Genomic DNA, 25,379 nt, shown 5'->3' with positions numbered 1-25,379 from the left:
TGAACAAATGTTAGTTGCTCATTCAAGGTCCACCCTCAACTTCCTCACACTCTGTACAATAATAAATTGAAAACTTATTAATAACGAATCATATATATAAAAGTAAGGTTTCACTCTCTCCTTATTGGTCCATGGCAATGCAATTTTAACAAAAAAAATATTTATATTAAAACACAAATTTAAAAACAATTAATTTTCACATTTAACTCACATAATATAAAACTGAAATCATATGAATTCCCCCTATAAATTATGCATTAACTTTATTTCTCCACTAAGTTGTATTAATCAATTGTATTAAAAACAAAACAATAAATTAGAATTGTAACTCTCATTTTTCTAAATGTAATTTTTCATCATTTCTCTTCCTATAATTACTCATTATCTTATTCTCTTAGTCTATCACTCTTTCATTCTCTCATCTTCTTCCACTACTTTCAAATCTTTTTTTTTGTTTTGTTTTTTTTTTGTTATTGTTGTTGTATGGGTTATAAAAAATCAAATCAAATATCATTGTAAAAGCTTAGTTTACAGTTTGTATGATATGTATATCTTATATATATATATTTTTAATCTTTTAAAAGGTTTATCTCCATTTTCTATTTTATATTAACATCTTGTAAGTCATTATTTTCATACTTTCTTACAATATTCACCACACACTAAGATCATGAAGTTGAAATGATCCATATCTAATTATCTATTATGTCTCTGGTTATCTTAAATATTCATGTATCATTTTTAATAATTTATATAGATCAATATAATATTTAAAGATCAATATAATTATCCATTTATAAAGACTATTTTGTTCTGTGATCCAATTGATAAATCTGCAAAAATCAATATAATATAAATATATATATTTTTTATGATTTGAGGTTTTTGAAAACAAAAAGAACATAATTAAACAATTGGTTTTGTGTGTTTAATCAAAATAAAACATGATCCAAAAAAAGAAATCATATTCAACTGAAACTTAAATATAAAAATAAAATATAATTTAAAAAATACCATTTAACTAAATTCTCTAAAGATGAAATCATTAGTATGAAATCTAGCACTATAAATTAAATTGATGAGTGAAAAAAAAACCAAAAAAATATAAGTTATCCTTGGGGTTTTAAAAATTATTGAGATTGAAGAATTCATATAATTTTATAAGAAAACTAATTTAGTTTGTCACTTCAAAAGTAATATTTTTATATTTTGAAATATTATGTGTAAGTGTTGAGTTTATATCAACAAACAACCAATCATGTAAATTTTGATTCGGTCGCTTGGTATTCCTTTTATTTTAGGTTATAAAAAATGAAAATATTTATTTGTAATTAAAGGCATGTAACTCCATTTAAATCAAATGTAACTCCTATCCAATAATTATACATTAATTCATTCCTCCTACTAACTTATTTATCTTTCAAGAGAAAATATTTTTGGCTAAATTTTAATATTTTTTAATTATTTTGGTTGGCTAAATTTATATTCATATTTTGGTTGCTAAATTAATTTATTTCTCATGTAAAATTATTGTTCATAATATATTTCTCATTTCAAAGTTTAAAGCAATATATCATATATATAAAAGTAAGGTTTTGGTCTCTCCTTATTGGTTGATTTTCATTTAATGTTTTCAAATTTTTTTTATTTTTTTATTTGCTTTCTAATTGCTTTATACAATATTTAAGACCCAATAAACACAATACATTTAACTCACACATTAAAATAAAATTATAACTGAAAATAAAATAAATTATGCATTAATCATATTTTACCACTCAATTTTATTCAAACACAATAATTACTATTGTAACTCCATAATTCTAAATATAACTTCCATCATTTCTTATCATATAAATAAGCATTCTCTCAATCTCTTATTCTCTCATATTGACATTCTTTTACTATCTCATTTTCACATTCTCTCATTCTCTTCTACAATACCTCAAATCATTTTTCGTTTTTTATTTTATTTTTGATTTCTTATTTTTGTTGTATGGGTTGTAAAAAACAAATGAAATATCATTGTAAATTTTTAATGCTAAATTTTAATTTTAGAGACTACATGATATATATTTTACATTGTTCTTATTTTAAAAGATTCATCTCTATTATCTAATTTGGATTATTATCTTATAAGTAATCATTCTCTCATCCTCCCCCACCAATATCAAATGTTGTTATATCTCATATGTGTTGTAAGAGTTTGATTCTATATTTTAATTTAGAAAGTATTATATATATATATATATATTACATTGTTCTATTTTTTGAAGATTCATCTCCATTATCAAATTTGGATTACCATCTTATAGTAATCATTCTCTCCTCCTCTCCCACCAATATCAAATGTTGTTATATCTCATATGTGTTGTAACTTGTAAGAGTTTGATTCTATATTTTAATTTAGAAAGTATTATATATATTTAACATTGTTTTCAAATTTTATTTTATTTATATAAAAACAAAATATTTCTTTTATATTTCTTGCCTTTCTAATCTATTCATATTTATTTTTTAAATTTGCATAGTTAAATTTAAATTCACATATGTTGGTTTTAACAAAAAAATCAACTTTATTTGAGAATTAGATGTTCCTATTCATTTTTAAACGATCAATGTGTAACATAATATATATAAGCATTTTGTCTTGCGATCACAAGTTCCATTTCCATTGCTTAACTACATGGTTAAACTATAATATATGTTATTCTATTTGTAGGAACAACAACATACTTATTTAATATATTTAAAAGAGCAGATGATTAATCGAAATAAACATTTCTCTAAATTTTATAATTCAATCAGTGTGAGTGTACTTATTACTTTGAAAAACCATTACATTGAAGTTCATAAAATCATATAAGAAAACTAAAATACTATGTCACTTCAAATTTGGAAGGAAACACTTAGTATTCCTTTTTAAAAAGGTCAAGACACATATAAAAATTTATTAATATTTAACTCACTTTAAAGGCATAAAAGGTCATTTAACTCAAAATAACTTCTATCTAATAATTCCATACATTCCTCCCACAAATAATATATATATATATATGTTCAAGATTATATTTAAATATTACAGAATTTTTTAGTTAGCTAAACTTATAGTCACATATATACAATATATATACATAAGAATTCATATTACTTATTAACATCATAATTCGACCCGTTATTTGATTAACTCAAAATTGGTTTCAAAGCCAACTTAAAAAAAACAGAAATGATCTTATTGATATTAGACCAAAACATGGGCATACAAACATAATCACTTACACGGAAGATAATTATTTTAAAAATAACTTATTATTGCAACATCAACATATGAAAGGTTTACATAAGCAGTCAATTAGAAAATCTAAAATACAATAAATGTATTGGGAACAATATCAGTCAATGATAAGATTGGATCCTCAAAAGCAAGAAACAATATCCTCATAATTCATAAAAAATAAACGCCACAATTGTACACATCTAAACGAAATGGTATAAACATATAGTGTATAAATACAATTGACTGCGAAGCCCATATATGCCTAATTAAAACGAAATAATACAAAAGAGAAAACGAAAAAGACCAAAAAAAACAAAAAAGTGCCTACTACACTACAACCCACGCGTTGCGTGGAGAAGCACCTAGTTAATATACAATAATAATAAATTCATAATTTATTAACGAATTACACATTTCATGTTTTGGCCTTTTCTTGGCTTTCGGGACGAATCAAAAAGGTATTATTTTGACTTCTTCGGCCGCTATATAAAAAAGACGATTTTTAATGCTAAGAAAACATATTAAACAATAATTTAATATATTGAGAAGTTATTAAATACTACCTTTCTTTTCTTGTCTTGGGTAATAATTTTTGGGTGGAAAGCTTCAGCTTGATTAGCAGTCAAATTCTGGTTGAATTTTGTTTAAAAAAATACAAGAATTTAAATTTAAATTAAGAAAATGTAATAATTAAATTCTTAAGATGTATTTTTTTTTTGGAAATTAATTAAAGAAACGAAACAAGATAAATAAACTAAAAATGTAAACTATTTAATAAAAACATACCTTTTTATTTTGAAATCTGATAATGGATTTGCCACCTAAAATTATAAACCAAAACAAATTTAAACATATAACAGAAACTAAATGGTTATAAAAAAAAAGTTAATAATTTGAGAAATCTCACCATTTTCTCATTGAACTAATGGTACACCACATGTATTCTGATCAGTTTTTGCACTAGATCATGTAGTTTCCTGTCTTCCTGGAGACTCCAGAACTACAAATTAAAATATAAAAAAGATACCACCGATTAAAACAAATAAAAGAAAAGATAAAAGAATCTTTAACAATTAACACAGTAACTCAAAGTCAACCACAAAACAAAGGCGAAACATGCATGAAAAAAAAACCCTATAGTGTACGAAGTAACAATCAAAACCTAAAACTACATGCATCGATATCATCACCATCATTATCATCTCACTCCATGCATCGATATCATCACCAAACAGAAACCTACTATACTATTCAAACAATGGAAACCTAAACTACATGGACATCATCTGACTTCATCGATCCCCTACAAAAGTCCATTTAATTGAAACTAAAAAAAGTTTAAACACAATTATCTTTGTATCGAGAGTTACGCAAGAAAGAGAAACTTAGTATAATTAAGTTAAAGTTGTTTATAATTTAGTATAAACTAGTTAAAGGGGTAAAAGTGTGTATTTTGACAATTTAGTATAATTAAGGTTGTTTTTTCACTAATCAGCAGTTAGGCCCATAAAGCCCATAGAAGTTTTAGTCCAAATACTAAAGCCCATTGGATTTTTTCGAAGATGAAGAGTACAAATTTTCATGTCACCAGAGATGATCCAATCGTGCGGTACAGATAGCAGTGAATCTTATCTGGTCTTCTTAATTGAGTTGGGTTTGTAACAGATCGGTTAGGAAAGAGAGAACCTGACTGAGAATCGTGTTGGTTTTTTTTCAGATGTCGATGTTGTCGAGTTCGGAAAGTCTCGATGGTAAAAAAAAAAAAAAAGATTCGTTAATCTTAATTTGTGGGTAAGATATCTGAATCTTGAAGCAAAGCACGGCTATGTATGAATTAAACAGAGGCTTGTGTTTTTGCCTTTGTGGTGTTGATGTTTTTGGTGGCCTTATATAGAATTGTTTGACTTCTAGTGCTGCTGAAATTGTGTTTCAATTGGGATTTAACAATTCAGATGGTGTCTGAGACGTTTAAAGGGAGCAAGTTGAAACTGATCTCCGATTGGTGTCTAATTGCATCATGATATTTTCAGACGTTTGAAGTCTTGTCTCAATTGAAAGTGAATCAGGAGATATATAATTGTTTTGGCCATATTATTTGTCCTTGAACCCATGGTCTTTTGGTGATGCTTATATGGATGCCTTGTGTGACAAATGGATGGTTCTCACCACCAGAATCGATTTGGCATTCTTGGATATGTGTTGTTGTATGTGTCCTAGGAGGAAGAGAGAAGAAGAGAATATTTGATAATTGATCTTTATCAAATTTGTTGTGGTTCAGAGAGTGTTAAAAGTCTATGTTCTTCTTGGGTTGTGTTTCGTTGGTGGTTCTTAAGAGAGGAAATCAAAGAATGTTGGAGAAGATAATTTTATGCATGCTTAAATAGATCCAAGTGGAAAGTTTGATTTAGATCAAGAGAGAAAACACAATGAACAACAAACGTGTTTCAATCTTAGAGTGGAGGAAGCTTGTAGAAGAAAATTCTATAGATTGACATCATTGTTGGTTCCAGTTGAGAAATTTTTGTTTGGAGAAGCTCCTTACTCAGACGCATATATGATCAAGAAATTTGTTTTGTTTTGTTTGAAGTCACCATCATGAAATTTGGAATTTTTGTCTGCATTCGCTGTGACTTCATGTTAAGGGTTCAGACTTGAAAGATATTGTTCTGACTCCGGTTTGATACTTTCTTCTTTGTTATCTTTGTCTACAGAACTTGGATTTGAGAGTTGAAAGATGTTTTAGAAACTTGAAAGCGAGATCTTTCTAGTGATGTAAAGATTGTTTGCTGGTCGTATGTGGTTTGATGGGAATTTTATATCCCAAGGTTGCTGCTCGAAATGGTTCTCCGGCTTGTGTTGCTCCGAAGGTTTAACTGAAAAAAGGCTTTGGAGAAGTTTTGGTCAAGATTTCAGGTTTCTGTCAAGCTGAGCCAGAAGATTTTGTGGTTTGAGTATAAGATGATTCAGCTGAGTTGGTTCCTGAGCAATTGTTTTCCCATGTTCTGTCTATGGAGAGATTTTGGATTATGCTAAATTGGTGGAAGCTCTCTAAGGTATGATTACTTCAAAGTTGAGGAAGGTATGAGTTGTGGTCATTTTGTCAGAGCGATACATGAAACGTGGCTGTGAAGTTTGTGGGTCAAAGAAAGGAAAACATCAAATTAATTCAGAGAATATCATCAGATCCTTGGTTAACATCAGAGTGCAAGTGATGGAGCTGCAGAATGTGCTTGGAAAAATTCAGTGAAGTTAAGGTAATCACAGGAGGGATTACCGGATTAGTAATTTTCACAACTTGAAAATAAATAATGCAGAAATCAGTTTCTAGATGACTTTTCAAGGCAACGAGTAGTCTGATCATGCTGAAATTTTATGGGGAGCTTTGTGATATCACAGACTTGAGATTCGACGGTGGGATTGAAGTTTTGCCGGTTAATCTGCTTTTTATTCAAGCGTTTTCAATCTGCTCCGGAATCAGTTCTTTCGAAATATCAGTTTTGACCAGTTCCAGTGGAGACATCAAACGGGCGACCGAACAAATTCAGAATAAACTGAATATTTGCAGAGACACTTTAGATGTGTGTAGCTAGATTCTGGTATAAAGGCATTGGATTCAGAGTCTGGGAGCATAGTTGAATAATGGCGTTTCAAAGCAGTTAATTCAGAGGCTTCCAAAAGCTATGGTCTGCAAAGCGCAGAAAAGTTTTTAGGGATCTGCAGATTTCACTAAGTGTGTGTCAGTGTGGGATCCTGGTAGATTACTGGTTCAAAATATTCAGTTGGATTGTGTATGAGAGTATTACAAACGTGATAGACCCCTGAGTCTATTGCAAAAGATACAGTTAATGGGTTCACAATGGGTTTTAATTAATATGGAATCTGCACAAGTTGTGTCATGCTCATGTAGACAGTGTGATTATGAGGTTTAAGCTAGTTATATGCCCATGGTATAGTGTTGTAATTATCCACAGGGCTTCATGGGAGAGAGTTAATCACAAACCCCTTTTTCCAAAATCCAACTACACATAGAATGGAGAAGAAAGCTTGGTAGAATGGAGAGAGGTCTCTTGAAATTAATGCAACTAAGAAAAATTAACATACGAAAAAGCATAGTGATTTAGTTTCCTTTCGGCTCGTTTAGGCCCATCTAATGACGTAAACGAAACTAAACATAAGAAAGTGTAAGGTTAATGTTTTGTCGGTTAATTGGTTGACCTAATTGCTGAAATAAGGAAATTAATTTGTTTTGGAAGGAGAAGGCAAGACATAAGAGTATTGTTTATGAATTCGGCGTCCATTCAATTCAATTCACCAGAGTAAGAAGAACCAAACATGAAATCGATGGAGAAGACTCAGAAACTCCCTACGATCAATCAAGTTGCTTCGTCCGCAAGAAAAGGAATCAAACGAAGAAGAAGAGAGTTTGAGAAAATTCATATACCTAACGATATCGTCGAAGAAATCATGATGATACTTCCGGTGAAATCGCTCATGAGATTCCAAGCTGTGTCAAAACACTGGAGATCTCTGATCACGTCCAAAGATTTCGGAGAAAGATACATGGATCTAGGGCAAAGCAAAGAGTGCAACCTGCTTATTGTCTCTGATTATGTTAAAGATTATGCGGCACGGGAAACCAATTTCTCTTTAAAAACAGTTGCCTTGGGGACGACGCCAGCTTCTGCGGTAGATGAAACGGCTTTGAAATTTGAAATAGGTACCTGGCAACTCTATATATCCCAGAGCTGCGATGGCCTTGTCTGCTTGTACGATATAAACATAGCAGTAAAAGTGGTGAATCCGGCCACAAAAAAGTACATAGAACTGCCCTTATCGAGAATTCAACAGATTTGTATGAACAAACATGATCCGGATTTATCAGTTGAAGATCCACATCATGTTGAATATCCAGGACTGTCATTTTCTCAGTTTGGGTTTGGGAAAGACAACTTTACGGGAAGATATAAACTAGTATGGCTATATAATACTTTCCCATTTTTTACTACTACGTGTGAGGTTTTGGATTTAGAAGTTAAAAAATGGAGGTTCGTGGATACTATTAGTCTTGATCATCATAATATCATGAATCATAATCACTTCAATGATCAGGGGCCAGTGTTTGCAAACTGATCACTCTATTGGCTCACGGCAGATGAAGATGGAGATCCAATGCAAAATACCAAAATCATAGTTTTTAATATACACACAGAGATGTTTCAAGTCATCCCAATGCCACCTTTTATTACCGATGACGCTTGTGGTCACTATATTGCGTTATGCAATCTCCATGGTCGTCTCTGCATCTCTGAGGTTGAGTGGGGGAAGCAAGACTTTTACACATGGAAGCGTAATAAGCAACACTTTTGGTGGAGGGTTAAAGATAACACATGGGAGAAGATCTTCTCGGTTCACTTGCCTTCCACTTACACTTTGTTTGGTTCTGACTATGTGCACCTTGTCACACCTTTGGCCATTTGTAGGGACACCAACAAGGTCATCCTCGCAGTTAGCGGTAATGATAACCTCGTTGCTCTCGATCTTGATCCTCAATCTACAGGATATCAATTATATTTGTCTTGTTACAAGGGCTTAGCTATTCCTTATTTTCCAAGTTTATCTCTTCATTCTATTGAAAAAGAGACGTAATTATCTTCATTGGTTGGAATAATCCGATAATGATGTGTATCAATTAATAAAATTACCAGTTCTCGGAATGGCAGAAAACATAGTTGGTTATTGAGTCTCGTGATCTTGGTCTGACGATTCTAAATTTTTATTCGGTTCATTTAGATATCTTGTTGGTTTATTTTCTAGCTAGTGGGCTGCCCCGGAAACAACTGGATCTTGGTCTGTTTGTTGTTATAATATCTTCAATTTGTTCCTTTGCAACAAAATGAAAAGAATTGTAAAAAGATTAATTTTTTTTGTATGAATGTAAAATTTATTAACCAAAATAACTGTTTGGGAATGAATGCATCTTGAAGCTAATAGTTTTGAGAATTCTGGAAAAAAAAATCAATTAGAGAAGAGGATTAGCTACTATATTAATATTAGCTCTTTTGTGTGTGTGTGTGTCTGTGTGCGCTATTGCATATTACCATTTGGAAAACATATTACAACCCAAATCAGGGAAAGGCTTAGCTATCTCAGCTTAGTTGAATGGCCCTGTCCAAAGACCCATTGCAGTTGGTACGATCTCAATTATAAGCACCGATGCTATTTAAGAGCGGATGAGAAGTCACCTGATACGTATGTTATGGTTTGTAAACAGCAGTAAAAATAAAATAAAATAAACTTATACTTAGAAAAAACGAGGTAAAAAGATAAATCAAACAATATGGTCGAATAAATAATTTCTGTATTTCAGTATCAGTTTAAAAAGCTTTTAAAGAGATACGTATCGGAATTAATGGTTTGTATCTCTTTGGTATCTCGCAAGCAGCTAGCAACTTATTATAAGGTTTGGTTCAAATGTTTTGCACTGGATTTTTCTTAAAAGGTTAAACAATTGAAGATATTGAACCAGAATAAAAATAGCAATATATTTATTTTCATACAAGAATCTAACAAAACTTAAAAATGATCTATATGATAGGTGTATCATGTGTATTAATATATGATATGTTATATTATTAACGAGTTAATTAGAAATATCTTATTATATAAAGTTGGGTTTTGAAAGTTAGTCATTAACAAGATTTTGACATGTGTCAAGTTTATATCAATCTGAGATTTTGACATGTGTCAAATTAATATTTAATATAAAAAGATAATTATCAAAAAAATTACAAAAATTAAAAGTTTTTTCTTAAATAATTATAAGGAGATTATATATATAATATATATATATATTTCATATATTCGAAATTACAACATTATTTACTTATTTTTAATTTTAAGTTATTAATTTTACAAAAAAAATAGAAATTGGATTAAGGAAAATATACAGTTAATTATTTATTCTAAATTTTGTAAATACTCACTTCTATATAAACATAGATTGTCTCACACTTTTGATCTAACAAAATAATTTATTCAAAAATATTGCTTTTAACTTTGTTCTATTGGTAAAACTTTTTAAATAGAAATGTAAATTTTTCTTATTTTTTAAACTAAAATTTTCTCCTACTTTCTTCTTTTTCAGTTTACAAAAATTAAAAGTTTTTTCTTAAAAAATTGTAAAGAGATTATATATATAATATATATATATATATATATTTCATAAAATTCGAAATTACAACATTTAATTTTAAGTTATTAATTTTACAAAAAAATAGAAATTGGATTAAGGAAAATATACAGTTAATTATTTATTCTAATTTTTGTAAATACTCACTTCTATATAAACATAGATTGTCTCACACTTTTCATCTAACAAAATAATTTATTCAAAAATATTGCTTTTAACTTTGCTCTATTGGTAAAACTTTTAAAATAGAAATGTAATTTTTTTCTTATTTTTTAAACCAAATTTTTCTCCTACTTTCTTCTTTTTCAGTTCGTAATTGTTAAGATTAATATATTGACAAAAAAAAAGATGATTTGGAATTATGTATTGACCAAAAAAAATTAATGTAGTATTTTTAGATTGTTATATTTAATTTATCTTTTCACTTTTGAATTATTTGGAATTCATATATTATCGTGCTTATAATTTTCTATTATTTTTTAATTTATGTCAAATTAATTTTCTTCTATTTTTTCAACAATGATTGGTTGGACATAGACTTTTTTTGTGCAACCATTCAATCCCAAAGGGAGATAAAGAGTAGAAGCTCATCAACCTAATGGTTAGATAAAAAAGGCTAATCAAACACAAGCTTACAACAAACATAGATCAATAGATTAGAAAACATAAATTGTTGTTGATAGATCCATTGGAGTTCGGACACTGTGACACCCTGCTTTGCGGATAGGTTTAAAAGAATTGATTTGACCACCTATGTCAGCAAAGTGCACTTATCTTTTCGATCAATGGTCCTGAGAGAACTCTAAGAGTTAAGCGTGCTTGAGCTGGAGTAATTTCAGGATGGGTTACCTTTCGAAAAATGATTGTCGGAACTGTGCGAGTGAGGACAAAACATAGGAAAATATTATATGATGATTTATAGGGGTAAGTATTTAAAGCCTCCCGGACGTAACAAACCGACCATCGGATATATGTGGGCTAGAACTAGACGTGGGGCCCACTGAGGAAGGTGGGCCCATGGAGTGGGAGTGGACATGGGGCAAGGTGGCAGTCCTGGCATTCCAGACACAAAGACTACATCATGGTGTGTCAAAGATACTTCCACGAATATATTGAAAAATTTAACATTAGTTACTATTAAAAGATTTTATGACGTTAGAAAAGGGTCTTTAGTTTCATTGGTTGTTGGAGCAAGCCATTTTGAGATAGTTAAAAGACGTGAACATATTCTCTCTACACATGAGGAGGGCAGAGCCGAGGTTCTCTCTATGGTGGAGGAGGTTGGACGCAAGGTTATCTTCCCAAGAGAGGAAGATGGAGGAGGTTGGATGCAAGGTTATCTCCCCAAGGGAGGAAGGTGGAGCCAAGGCCCTCTCCATAGTGGAGGAGGTTGGACGCTATGTTCTCTCCATAAGGAAGGAGGGCGAAGCCGAAGTTCTCTCCATGATTGGTCATACACTATTGTGATGTTACATCATTGATTAGTATACTATGTAATATATTTTTTATTCGAAATATTTTTTGAGCCAATAATTTTAATAATTAAAAAACTATGCAAAAGTGAAAGTAAAAAAAAATATGTAATAGTTGACTTAATGTGTTCATACAGACATTTTTTAGATTGTGGTAAAGAATATATTTGTAATATACTGTATATTTAGTTGTAAAAAAATACGCTTTTAATAGTAACATAAAAAAAAGATTTGTAAATGAATATAAATCCGTATATTATAGCAAAAATAAAACTTATAAATAACTTTATTTATAATATTTTTAACCCGCATATTGGACGGGTTCTTATCTAGTATATATAAAAAAAAAGTTAGTACCAAAAAGTATAGTCATTTAGTTCCCTTTCGACTCGTTTAGGCCGCCCAACTGATAGATGACTTAAACAAAACTAAATATAAAGAAAGTGTAAGGTTATTATTATGTGAAAAAATATTGGATTCTCTTATTTATCTTTTTTAATTAACCAATCGAAATACAGCAATATGCCTGTCATATCATATTTAAAAAATAAATCAAAAATTAAAAAAAAAAACAAAATAAATTAAGAAAACAAATAGATTGATTGGTTGACCAGACAATTAAACAGAATTATATGTTGACCTAATCGCTGAAATAAGGAAGTGTTTTAGAAGGAGAACGCAAGACATATATTGTTTATGAATTCGGCGGCCATTCAATTCAATTCACGAAAGTAAGAACAATCAAACATGAAATCGATGGAGGAGACTCAAAAACTCCCTACGATCAATCAAGTTGCTTCGTCCACAAGAAAAGGAATGAGACGAAGAAGAAGAGAGCTTGAGAAAATTCATATACCTAACGATATCGTCGAAGATATCATGATAAGGCTTCCGGTGAAATCGCTCATGAGATTCCAAGCTGTGTCAAAACACTGGAGATCTCTGATCACGTCCAAAGATTTCAGAGAAAGATACATGGATCTAGGGCAAAGCAAAGAGTGCAAACTTCTTATTGTCTCTGATTATGTTGAAGATTATGCGGCACGGGAAGCCAATTTCTCTTTAAAAACAGTTGCCTTGGGGACGACGCCAGCTTCTGCGGTAGATGAAACGGCTTTGAAATTTGAAATAGGTACACGGAAACTCTTATATCCCAGAGCTGCGATGGCCTTGTCTGTTTATACGACAAAAACATAGCAGTAAAAGTGGTGAATCCGGCCACAAAAATGTATATAGAACTCCCCTTATCGAGAATTCAACAGATTTTTATGAACAAACATGATCCGGATTCATCAGTTCAAGATCCACATCATGTTAAATATCCGGGACTGTCATTTTCTCAGTTTGGGTTTGGGAAAGACAACTCTACGGGAAGATATAAACTAGTATGGCTATATAATACTTTCCCGTTTTTTACTACTACGTGTGAGGTTTTGGATTTAGAAGTAAGAAAATGGAGGTTCGTGGATACTATTAGTCTTGATCATCATAATATCATGAATAATAATCTGTCCAATGATCAGGGGCCAGTTTTTGCAAACGGATCACTCTACTGGTTCACGGGAGATCAAGATGGGCATCCAACACAAAATACTAAACTCATTGTTTTTGATATTCACACAGAGATGTTTCAAGTTATCCCAACCCCACGTTTTATTACCGATAACGCTCGTGGTGACTACATTGGTTTATGCAATCTCCATGGTCGTCTCTGCATCTCTGAGTTGAAGAGTGGTAAGTATGATGAGAAGCAAGAATTTTGGTGGACGGTTGATGAGAAGCAAGACTTTTGGTGGAGGGTTAAAGATAACACATGGGAGAAGATATTCTCCGTTCACTTGCCTTCCACTTACACTTTGTTTGGTATTAATTTTGGGAAACTTCTCACACCTCTGGCCATTTGTAGGGACACCAATAAGGTCATCCTCTCACTTCGCGGTGAAGATAACCTCGTTGCTCTCGATCTTAATCCTCACTCTACAGGTTATCATTTATATTTGTCTTGTTACAATGGCTTAGCTATTCCTTATTTTCCAAGTTTATCTCTTCATTCTATTGAAAAAGAGACGTAAGTAGTTCTTCATTTGTTGGACTAATCCGATAACGATGTGTATCAATTAATAAAATTACCAATTCTCGGAGTGGCAGAAACAGAGTTGTTATTGAGTCTCTTGATCTTGGTGTGACGATTCTAAATTTATTTGGTTCATCTAGCTCGATTTCTTGTTGGTTTAATTTTCTAGTGGGCTGGCCCAGAGAGATTGAAAAGCTCTTAAAGAGAGATTGGAATTAATGGTTTGAATCTCTTTGGTATTTGGCAAGCAGCTAGCAACTTTTTTAAAGGTTTGGTTCAAATGTTTTACATTGGATTTTTCTAAGGTTAAACAATTGAAAGATATTGAACCAAAATTAAACAAATTCAAATGTTTTTCATACAAGAATCTAACAATTTTTTAAAAAGGTCTATATGATAGATGTATCATGTGTATTATTATATGATATGTTATATAATTAACGATTTTATTAGATAAATAAAATAAAAAAGTTAGTACAACAAAACCTAATCAAAGTTAAATGAAGAGAAAACGAGGGTTTTGTCTTAAAGCTCACCAGAAAGATACGAATGAGAAAAAGGTGGTACCCACAGCACACCCCCGCATGTGGACACATTTCACCGTTTTAACAGTGACACCCAAACCGTAACCATCCTTCTTAATTGTTGTGTAAAATTTTTAATTTTATACGAAAAGTAGCTTTTTAATTATATAAAAGATAAAATAAAATGACAGACACAGAGAGAAAGAGGGGACCTTATAGACATACTTTTCAAGATCATATATGGCTTATTTAAAAAAGGAAGAAGAACACAAAACAGTAGAGAGAGAAAGAGCGAGAGAGAGAGAGAGATAGGGCTTTGAGGTTTGTGTTTGTATTATACTACATATGTATATAGGAATAGTGTCTTCTTCTTCATCATCATCATGCATCATCTTCTTCTTGGTTCTTTTCTCTAGCTTCAATTTATAGCTTTTTAATTTGACTACTCTTTTTTTTTTTCTTCTTCTTGGTTTCTTTCTCTTGATCTCAGGTACACACAAACAAAGTTAAATCAAACTCTTCTTCTTTACAAACAAAAAACAAAAGTATAAACTCTTAATTTGTTTTTCTTTGTTTATATATGTCTTCTAGTGAATTGTTTTTATAAAAAAATTTCTTCATGTCGTCAATCGCTATGGATTCTTCCTGTTCTTATAATTCCTCCCTTCGTTTTCTTCTGAAATTATAATTTGATTTCTTTCACTATCTCTCTTTTTTTTTAATAACTCTTTTTGTCTTATGGATTATTTGTAGATTATTCTTTTCCACGCAAAGAAGAAGATCTAAAGATGTCGTCATCATCATATAACACTAGCGTTATTCCTTCATCATCATCCTCTGCTCAGCCGTTCTTCATCACCAGCTCAGGCGCCGGAGATAACGACTTCAACCGGAAAGATACTTTTATGTCGTCAATGATTCAACAACCTAACTCCTCAGCTCCACCACCCAAGAAACGAAGAAACCAACCCGGAAACCCAAGCAAGTACCTCTTACATATAATTCTTTATATATATTTATCACTAAGAATCACACTATAAGCTTTAAGATAAAACATAACAAAACAAAACAAGAACCCTAATCTAATGCTATTTTCTTTGTAAATATAGTATCAAGATTTTATTTACAGCGACAGGCCATTAGATCATATATATACGTATATATGTGATCTTTTTCTTTCTTTCTATATGTACATGTAATTGTAATCGTGTGTATAATCTTTTTTCGATTTAGGCATCACCGATTAACATTTTGGGTCGTCTGATTGGTGAATAAATTTTATTCATTTAAGTTTTAATAATTGAAACAGATCCTGATGCGGAAGTGGTAGCATTATCTCCGAAGACACTAATGGCTACAAACAGATTCATATGCGATGTATGCAACAAAGGGTTTCAAAGAGAACAAAATCTACAGCTTCACCGAAGAGGACACAATCTCCCATGGAAGCTGAAACAGAAGTCAACCAAAGAAGTGAAGAGGAAAGTATATCTTTGTCCGGAGCCCACGTGCGTTCACCATGACCCGTCACGTGCTCTCGGAGACCTCACCGGAATCAAGAAGCATTATTACCGTAAACATGGCGAAAAGAAGTGGAAATGCGAGAAATGTTCTAAGCGTTACGCTGTTCAATCTGATTGGAAGGCTCACTCTAAGACTTGTGGTACTAAAGAGTATCGATGTGACTGTGGTACCATCTTCTCTAGGTAACTAATCTCTATCCATTTCATTAAATTAATTTGTTCGTATTTGGTTTAAGTAATGAAACGTATAATAAATGTGTCAGTATGTGTGGTATCTAGATATACGTACCCTCTTATCTTGGTAAAGTATAAAAATGGACCATCTATATTTTGTATTATATTAAAAAACTATTTTAAGTAAAATCTGAATTCAACACTGCATGTAAAACTTAGCTTATTTACTAATTTACATGAAGAATACCAAATATATATAATCATCTGTGACTGAAAGTTTGTATATTTGGCCACGATATTTGAACCTCGAGTACACCGCCTATAAAAATGTATATAGTGATCTCTATGTACATAGGATCTATCAATGTATTTGTTTGGTTGTTGATGAGTAGTGAATAGAGAAAGACAGTGAATAGAAAGTAAGAAAATTTTAAAAGATGCTAAATTTGGTCACATGTATGAGTTGGATTTTGTTTTTCTATTTTCCACTTTTGTTTTCTTCTTCTTCACTTTGCAGGTTCCCCTTTTTACGAAACTCCTCTCCAATTTGTGGACCCTTTCTTATCTCTTTCTCTCTCTAGACATACATATGCATGCATACATCATATAGATACACACAAAAAAATTTGGTAAGAGTGCGTTACTTAAATTTATTACAGTGTTCTGGTGACATGACTTAATTGCTCTTCTAGGGTTTCTTTCTTTATTTTCATGGTTTGAGTAACATACGTTGTTGCAGAATGTGACTGACTTGTATTAACATTCCTGGGTTTTGCATTAAATGAAGAAGGTCTTTCACTAAATTAGCAATTGACTCGACCTCTATATTCTTCTATCATTCTCTCCTATATATGGTAGCCACAATAACTATAGCATTTATTATTTATGACTCACGGAATTATAGTTTTCATAAAGTATATGAATTATATAATAACTTTAATATCAACCGTTGTCTTATTTACATTTTCTTTCTTTCTTGTAGACGTGATAGTTACATCACGCATAGGGCTTTCTGTGATGCATTGATACAAGAGACTGCAAGAAATCCTGCCGTGAGCTTTACGTCAATGGCAGCTGCTAGTAGCGGTGCTGGCTCTGGTGGAATTTACGGGAGACTTGGTGGTGCCAGCGCTCTCTCGCACCATCATATGAGTGGTCATCCAAGTTCTGGATTTTCCCCTCTCGCAGGTTACAATCTGAACATTGCATCTTCTGAAAATAGGAGAGACTTTGTTCCGCAATCATCAAACCCTAACTTCCTACTCCAATGCTCTTCGAGCCAAGGAATGTTAACTACGACACCAAACAACAATGATCAGAGTTTCATGAACCAGCACGGTCTGATACAGTTTGATCCGGTCGACAACATCAACCTCAAGAGTAGCAGTACCAACAACAGCTTCTTCAACCTCGGATTCTTTCAAGAAAACACCAAGAACTCGGAGACTAGTCTTCCTTCTCTCTATAGCACCGACGTTCTTGTTCAACACCGTGAAGAAAACTTGAACGCGGGTTCTAACGTGTCAGCCACGGCACTTCTTCAGAAAGCCACACAAATGGGTTCAGTCACAAGCAACGATTCTGCTTTGTTCAGAGGCTTAGCATCTTCGTCTAATCCATCAAGTGTAATCGGTAATCACTTTGGTGGAGGACAAATTCTGGAGAATGATAACGGAAACCTTCAAGGTCTTATGAACTCATTAGCGGCCGTTAATGGCGGCAGCAGTGGATCCGGAGGCAATATCTTCGACGTCCATTTTGGAAACAATGGAAATATGAGCGGCTCAGATAAGTTAACGTTAGATTTTCTTGGAGTTGGAGGAATGGTGAGAAATGTGAATCGCGGCGGCGGTGGTGGTGGCAGTAGTCGTGGCGGAGTTTCTTTGGATGGTGAAGCGAAATTTCCCGAGCAAAATCATCCATTTGGAAGAGGTTGATAATATCTTATTATATCGTATAACTTAATTAGGTGATAATTTTGGTATCTTTGTTGTTGTCTTCATAATCAATATATGATACAGTATATCTTTTGTGAGCTTTTTAGGTTTGGGTTTGGTTTTAGAGTCTGTCTTTTATATAATAAAAAGAATTAATGTAAGTTTGCTATTTTATTAACTTACTACAGAGTCCACTATGAATTTATGGGGTGTTGAACATAATCTGAATGGAGAGAACGGATTAGACGAAATGATTAAAGAATGAAATGCGGTTGAATTCATGAATAGAAAATGGTAGAAACTTGGGATCACACTTCTCGGTTTAGAAAAAAATTCCACACCAATCTGACCGTATACATCACAATTTAGTGAAAGCAAAATCTTCACGAAAACTTCAAAAAGACAATATATGCCGTGTTTTCAAAAGACCTACTCGTATACGGGATGTTACAAAATGATTTGAGCTTCAATCCATGTTTTGCTAGTTTCACTAAAATCATAACTTCAATACGTCTATTGTGGTTCCTATAACTACCTGAAATATTTTCTCGTTTTGAACTTTCCAAATACTATAAAATCTTAAGGAATGTCTCTGCCTCTTGTTCTGATCCGTCGTGCTTCGGTTAACACTTGACACCATAATATGAAATCCATGTCCTCATACAGTGACGAAACTAGAAAATTTTTGTATATGGGTCAAAAATAAAATTTAATATAACATCGTGAGAATCAATCAGGAGATCAACCGTGATTAATCGTCACCCGCTCTGCCCCAAACGAGACAAAAGAGATCTCCGCTCAACCGGCTGGTACATACCATACATGATGTCCGGTCTGAATTCTTTTTTTTCTTTTTTAAATGTACATTTTTCTGCCTACATAAAGGAAATTAAAACACCCACTTGAATATATATTTTTATTCGGGGGACACAAAATTATCTTAATTGAAAAGTATATAAATGCATAGGTACCATGTTGATACTAAATTTAATTCATAAACTAAATTACACATCCCACGTTGCACATGCGAATATACATGAGCATATTTGAAGACAATAATAAGCCAATCGTATCGGGTATATTCCAATACGAAGCATAGTCCAAACAGAAGCATCCAACGCCTTCATATTATTCAATATCATATCGCAATTAAATATCCAAACTATATACTATATAATAACTAAATAATTATATATTCTATATATTAGATTCACAAATATTAACAGATTGTTATTTAAGCTATACAGCGAATGTCAAAATCAAAGAAATATTTATGTTTGCATATTAACAAGGTGAAGCAAATTAAATACAGTAAAACCTCTATAAATTAATAATATTGAGACCATGAAAATCTATTAATTTATAGAGGTTTTAATTATTGATAAATTAATAATTAATAATTTATAGAAAGACTTTCCTAATCTAGTAAAAATATAATTTAAAATAAGATTTAATTATTATAAATAATATTTTTATAAAATCAATTACAAAAAAAATAACAATTATTATGTTTTGAAGATAACGCTTAAAAATGGTTATATAGTAAAAAAATTTAAAGAACTCTAAAAAAAATTAATGTGCATATATATACATATATTTAGATATTTTTATATAATTATTAATTTATACTATTGACGAGACCATATATTTACAAAGGATTTTCAAAAAAGTTATTATCTTATTATATTATCGAATTGTGTCCAAAATTACACTAGTTCCAACTTGGGACTGAAAAAATTTATTAATTTACAAAAATTATTAATTTATCGAGTATTAATTTATAGAGGTTATACTGTATAAAAGAATTTATTTTTCCTTATTGATATTTTAATGTGTTGACTAGATCATCCCTACTGATATCCTCCTACATAATTTTGTGGCTTATATTGCATTTTAGTAGATAGAACCCCTTTATTTATTAAATATTTAATTAAATATAATACATCATATGTTAATATAATTTATAGAGTATCATAAGGAAAAGAAGAACTAATTTTCAAAGCAATTGGTATACTTCAATGTATTTGGATTCATATGATTTTCAACGGAGTTCCATATATCCTCCTAAACCAACTTTAATAAGTTATTCGTATCAGCTACCACTTGTGGTTTGTGGACAGGTGACTTCGCAAAGTAAATAAACGTGTGCGTAGTTAAAAACCGTGATGATACCTAGGATTTTAGGGTGGTCTATACCGATTCCATTTTTCTCCTTTTTATGTTTGATTCCTGTAGCTTCGATGCTCGATGCGTGGTTGACATATATATCCTCTTTTCCATTTTGATTTCAGTCTATATGTACCCTCAGAGCCTCCACCGTGCTTTACGGGATCCAATTACTTTGTTTTTTCGTCTATATTAAGTGGACACGCAATATTTTTCGGAAAACAAACAATGTGATTCAGCGTTGGTTTTTTTTTATAGAAACTTTCTTATGGTTGAATTGTCCCACTTATTTTTGGAGGGTTCCTCCTGCTTCGAGACAGTTTATATAGCATAAGTCATCTAATAGTTCCATCCAAATTTTGGATACTGGCAAAGTTTTCTACAAGATAGATGTACAACTAAAAGAAAATATGGTTAATGAACTAATATAGAGCTAATATTACATACTTGATATGGACTCTTTTCACATATACATACAAACCTCTCAAAATATGCAAAGGTGTTGATGTGGTCATTGTGTCGATCGTCATCATTTAATTTGGTTATCCATGTATATCTTGTCGTATAAAATCAACATGTTTGTGAGTATCTAGTAGCCATGTTGATAGGTGAAATCATCACGTAAGTCAACATCCTTTCCATGTAACTCAGCTAATCTTTTTGTTACTATTTAATGTTCTTTGTTGGAATTCATGCCACGTTCTTGCGTACATTAGTGAGTTTCACTTGGTCTCGTTATATACCTCTCTATGGTTTGATTTAGCGGTCTTCGTTGCAAAATGTCTAACCAAGGAGGCAGGAAGGATATCGACAGTCGAAGTTATATTCTTTTCATTATCGAAATATTTTGGTGCTCTTTGGGACCTCTATCGTTCGATGATGAGGTTGTGAGTTCACTAACCGTGTTCAACCCTTTTTCGTTGGGTATCACGTTTGCGGGGGACAGTCTCATATAACCAAAGCATGAATTCGAGTTGCTCATTTTTTTATAATAGATGTCTCCACTTATCTTAGAAAAAAATCACTTATAGCACCACATGTAATAATTTAGCTTAAGTGAATCTTGTAGCATCATGTCTTGGTTTTATAGTTCGTTCTTTACAACGGTCTATAAGGTATTTGGGACAGATCCTAAAAATGTCTAAACATCTTGGATAAGGTCATCTTCTACTCATGCTCTCCAAATGCTACGTAAATTGGCCACGTTACCTGGTAGGCTGGTATAATGCATGGTAGATGGCTCCAAGAAGTCAAACTCACCCGTACTAATGATTTTTAGTCTATGATCAGGACTCGAAACATGTAACTTACTATTACTCTTACAGGGCTATTAAATATATTCGATGTAAAATAAATAAACCAAAGATACCTTTTGATGAAATGTGTGTGCATAGCCAAGATTCATACATCTTTTTATCAGAATATAGCTTGTGCATGTGCATCTCTAATTAATTAAGATAGTGCTATAATTAATTTATAGTAGACTATAAAAAAATAGTCGGCCACCTATTTCAGTATATGGGAGAAATACAAAAAACAAACAAATATATATTACCTAATATTAATCATTTGATAAATCAAGTCAAAGTTATTAATTATATATATATATATATATATATATATGTTTCATTACATGTAATTAGTTTTTTCTTAAAAGAACTTAACACTAAAGTTAAAGGCAGAATGTTGTTGACAATCCAAAGACATACAAACCTTCAGTCGTTTCGTTTCGTCCTTATCGTTACTTTCCCAACGTTGACTATCTATACGACTCAAAATCATATGAACTTTTGGAGTCTGTAAAAATTGGAATTTAATTTTTTTATCATGTTTTAGTATGTTTAGAGTGACAACGAAAATATTAATAGTGTGGATCAGTACATACGAGGATTTGATCTGTACAAACAGAAGTCTACCAATCTACCACAAGATCACCATTTCTTAATGATATAATCTAGGGTTTTCATAAAAAGTTTTTTTTTTTTAAATCTAGCTTTCTTTTTTGGAATACTAATATAAAACAAGTAACAATGATATATATATAATTTTTTTTGTTCTAAAAAGACCAATAATACATAAATTAAACATGTAAAGATGACATGTTACGGATCATAAAAAAAATGTTAAACGGTTTTCTTTTATAAATTAAACAAAATTTGTTTCGATAAAAAGTTGTTTACATGCACAATGCACATACAAATTTAAAAAACCAATTGAATCAGGTTCACGAAGTGGTAAGCACCGACAAGAGGATGATGCAAAATCAGTTTGGGTTTTTGCAATGGAACCAGCATTGAAGTATTTCTGATCCATTATATATATTTCGAAATATGTCTAAAGAATTCAAGGATTTAAAGACTATGCTTCAAAATTTATAAAGTATGCATCTAAAAACATTCATCGACATGTGGCAACATCATGTTATTAAAAAACACAAAAACTGTTTAACAATGGTATACAAGTTTTTTTATTGTTGACTATGAGTTTTTAGAATTTCAGTGAGCATTTTGATGAATACATACATTCTAGCTTAACCTAAAGGAAAAAAAGGAAACAAGTCCAAATCGATATGATAGATCTTCATTATTTTTTTTTCAAAACGTCTCTAGTGGGGTATATATGAATTACAACCATTAAAGAAAAAAAGAATACATCGATTATGTTTCTCCGGGAAGTTCTTCAACAGTGAAAAGATCTATCTAGTTTGCGAATCGGAGGAATTATATATATAAAGTTGATATGTGGATTTATATTAATTGAAATGGATAAGAAAAAAATAAAAGAGTAAAGCATGTGAATGACAGAGTTGTCGTTCATGTGAAAGATTGAAAAAAAATGGCCCGTGAAGAGATTGTCGAGAAAAGTTTGTGAATACTACAAAAAATGCTTGAGATTTCTTCTGCTTGTTCTTGGTCCACTTCATTATGGTAAAATCTTTAATTGGGCCATACAACATCAATTAATTAATAGATACATTGATGCTTATATATTCTATTTGATCAATCACACATTTGGATTCATTGGCTTATAACTTAACATCTACCAAAAAGAAGATATAAGTAAAGACTGTAAGACTAGTAAATTCTTTTTTTGTTTGTGTAAATTCAATCTGTAAAGGCATAAATTTAAGAATTTGAAGGTGATTTAATTAGTTAAGTAAATATAAACTGAATATAATTTTATTTTAAAGACTTTGATAAGATAAGTTCAATATATGATTGTTACTCGCTCCAGACAACAGCACTTTTCAATATAAAACTTCTTTTGATGGGTTTACAGTTACATACAGTATGTCTTAATATTGGTCATTTCATAAAACGCTTTAACGCAAGATATATGAATTTTGCCTCCAAGTAATTTTGGTGGTGAGCAAGCTTTTGCCAAAGATATATTAGTAAAACATATTCGGATTCTGCCGAAACATTCGATTAAATTCAACATTGTAACATCTGGTAAAGAGTGTTCCGTAAACACACTACAAATAAGACATCCGGATTGAAGATTCAGCTACTAAATAGTAAATGTGCATAGTCACAATGAATTATAACAAATTTACACTATCACTATATGCCACCACCCACCAAATTTTTTATTCTTGGCTACATTTTTCTCTAAGTGTGTTCAACTTGGATTGGGGTAAGAATCAAGTAATTAAGAAACAAGAGAATTATCTACATGGATTACTTAACAAGTAATTATACTCTTATTTAAAATAAGGTTATAAGGAAAACAATTTAAGAACAGTAAAATGAAAAGCAGGGGAAAATATATAAATAAGAAGATGAGAGAAGAGCTGTCTGTTTTTGGTGAGACAACGATATCATCTCTCCCTCTCGTTTCATGTCGATGGGCCTCCTTACTTCCATCACTTGCATATATGTCCCTACATTATATATATCATATTAGCTATTATTGTTATTCCCCCATATAAATTATTACGACAAAGACATTAAATTACTATTATTAATATTGTTATTTCAACAATTGTATAGATGTTGTCACAATAATGTAATGGGATGTTCACATTCGCACACCTATACACTAAATCTTTTCGCGAAAAAATATCCAAAACTAGCTAAGAATCCATGAAAATATCAACCAACATACACCGAACTGAAATATCAAATCCAAGTTCCATTAGAATCATTAGAATATGAAAGAGCCAAAAAAAAATCCAATCTAAACGAATATATATATTGAAAAATATTAGAAACTAAGATTTTAATTTTAAACAAAAGTATCAAAGATATATTCTAATAAAAACATGTTTCCAAACCAAAATCGAAGTTGTACCTTAGAGTTAATTTTTTGTTGAAGCTGTTTTTTTAACCGTAAATTACATCAATAATGAAGACGCGTGAATGAAACAGAGTTGTTTATTTTGGACCGTTAAACTAAAATATGATGGGGACAATCCTTTGAGGATATGGTAGGAACATGTTACATACAGAAACTATATATACAAATGCATATATATATATGCACATGTGACATGTATATGTATATATGTATCGAGATATTTAGAAAGGGGATCACAGGACAAACACTCGTGACATTGCCAGCTAGTGAAGATGACAAATGAAAAGAAATTAAAGAATAAAAAGGCATATAAAAGAAAATAAAAACAAAAAGACAAAGAAACTTAGCAAAGGCTGCTTGTACTCTCCAACTCATTGACTGCCCCATGCAATGATAAGACGATAAATGTGTCAGCCAAATACAAAAATCAAAAACATTTTTCTACCGAAAACAAAATTATTCACACCCAAGTTTTTTTATATATAGTTAAACCGTTGGTCTAGTGTTGTTTTAGTCTTTGACCCTATAAGAAATAATAGATACAAAAGAAGACTTAGCATTGACTCTACAAATAACTAGATCAATTGCTTATTTACTTTAAATCTATAAGCCAGAAATATATTGAATTACGAAAAGTATCTAACTTGTCACAAGAAACCAAATATTATGAACACCACGGATGTAATAATATAAATTTTTCTTCATTCTGAAAGCATAAATTATAACTCTGAAAATATTTTTTTT

General features: G+C 31.2%; 1 protein-coding gene, 1 long non-coding RNA gene and 2 pseudogenes across 7 annotated transcripts; 3 read left to right on the top strand and 1 right to left on the bottom strand.

Moving 5' to 3' along the window:
- Positions 1-4,915: 4,915 nt before the first annotated feature.
- Positions 4,916-8,923, top strand: LOC109125249 (putative F-box protein At2g02030 pseudogene; annotated as a pseudogene). Its single transcript, XR_015596238.1, has one exon. The product of XR_015596238.1 is annotated as a putative F-box protein At2g02030 pseudogene (transcript).
- Positions 8,924-12,694: 3,771 nt separating this feature from the next.
- Positions 12,695-14,010, top strand: LOC104783453 (putative F-box protein At2g02030 pseudogene; annotated as a pseudogene).
- Positions 14,011-14,678: 668 nt separating this feature from the next.
- Positions 14,679-18,371, top strand: LOC104779554 (protein indeterminate-domain 4, chloroplastic). Of its 5 annotated transcripts, XM_087509715.1 has the most exons (6): positions 14,752-14,857; positions 15,027-15,081; positions 15,290-15,517; positions 15,846-16,242; positions 16,751-16,862; positions 17,216-18,371. In XM_087509715.1, exon 6 carries the CDS (start codon positions 17,301-17,303, stop codon positions 18,168-18,170), a length of 870 nt encoding a protein of 289 aa, XP_087365841.1. In that variant the 5' UTR covers positions 14,752-14,857; positions 15,027-15,081; positions 15,290-15,517; positions 15,846-16,242; positions 16,751-16,862; positions 17,216-17,300; the 3' UTR covers positions 18,171-18,371. The 5 variants fall into 5 exon arrangements, with proteins under 5 accessions (XP_087365840.1, XP_010502225.1, XP_087365841.1 ...); XM_010503923.3 differs by lacking the exon at positions 16,751-16,862 and having other exon boundaries at positions 14,681-14,857; XM_087509716.1 differs by lacking the exon at positions 15,027-15,081 and having other exon boundaries at positions 14,784-14,857.
- Positions 18,372-24,020: 5,649 nt separating this feature from the next.
- Positions 24,021-24,764, bottom strand: LOC109132615 (uncharacterized). The gene is made up of 2 exons (XR_002037627.2): positions 24,630-24,764; positions 24,021-24,219 (listed from the first exon to the last, which is right to left on the bottom strand). It is a non-coding gene; the product is annotated as an uncharacterized LOC109132615 (long non-coding RNA).
- Between the last annotated feature and the right edge of the window lie 615 nt (positions 24,765-25,379).

Source organism: Camelina sativa, chromosome 4 (genome assembly GCF_030686135.1).
Source record: "Camelina sativa cultivar CO46 ecotype springtype chromosome 4, ASM3068613v1".
Taxonomy (NCBI): Eukaryota; Viridiplantae; Streptophyta; class Magnoliopsida; order Brassicales; family Brassicaceae; genus Camelina; species Camelina sativa.
Note: the sequence above shows the minus strand (reverse complement) of the source record. Positions and strands in the feature narration are given on the sequence as shown.

What these genes read in the sequence shown, in the direction of transcription:
- LOC104779554 (XM_087509714.1), top strand. Translation starts at nt 15,325, where the DNA reads ATGTCGTCATCATCATATAACACTAGCGTTATTCCTTCATCATCATCC. An exon ending in AAACCAACCCGGAAACCCAA is followed by an intron (nt 15,518 to 15,845) that starts GCAAGTACCTCT and finishes TAATTGAAACAG; the next exon opens with ATCCTGATGCGGAAGTGGTA. An exon ending in TGTGGTACCATCTTCTCTAG is followed by an intron (nt 16,243 to 17,215) that starts GTAACTAATCTC and finishes TCTTTCTTGTAG; the next exon opens with ACGTGATAGTTACATCACGC.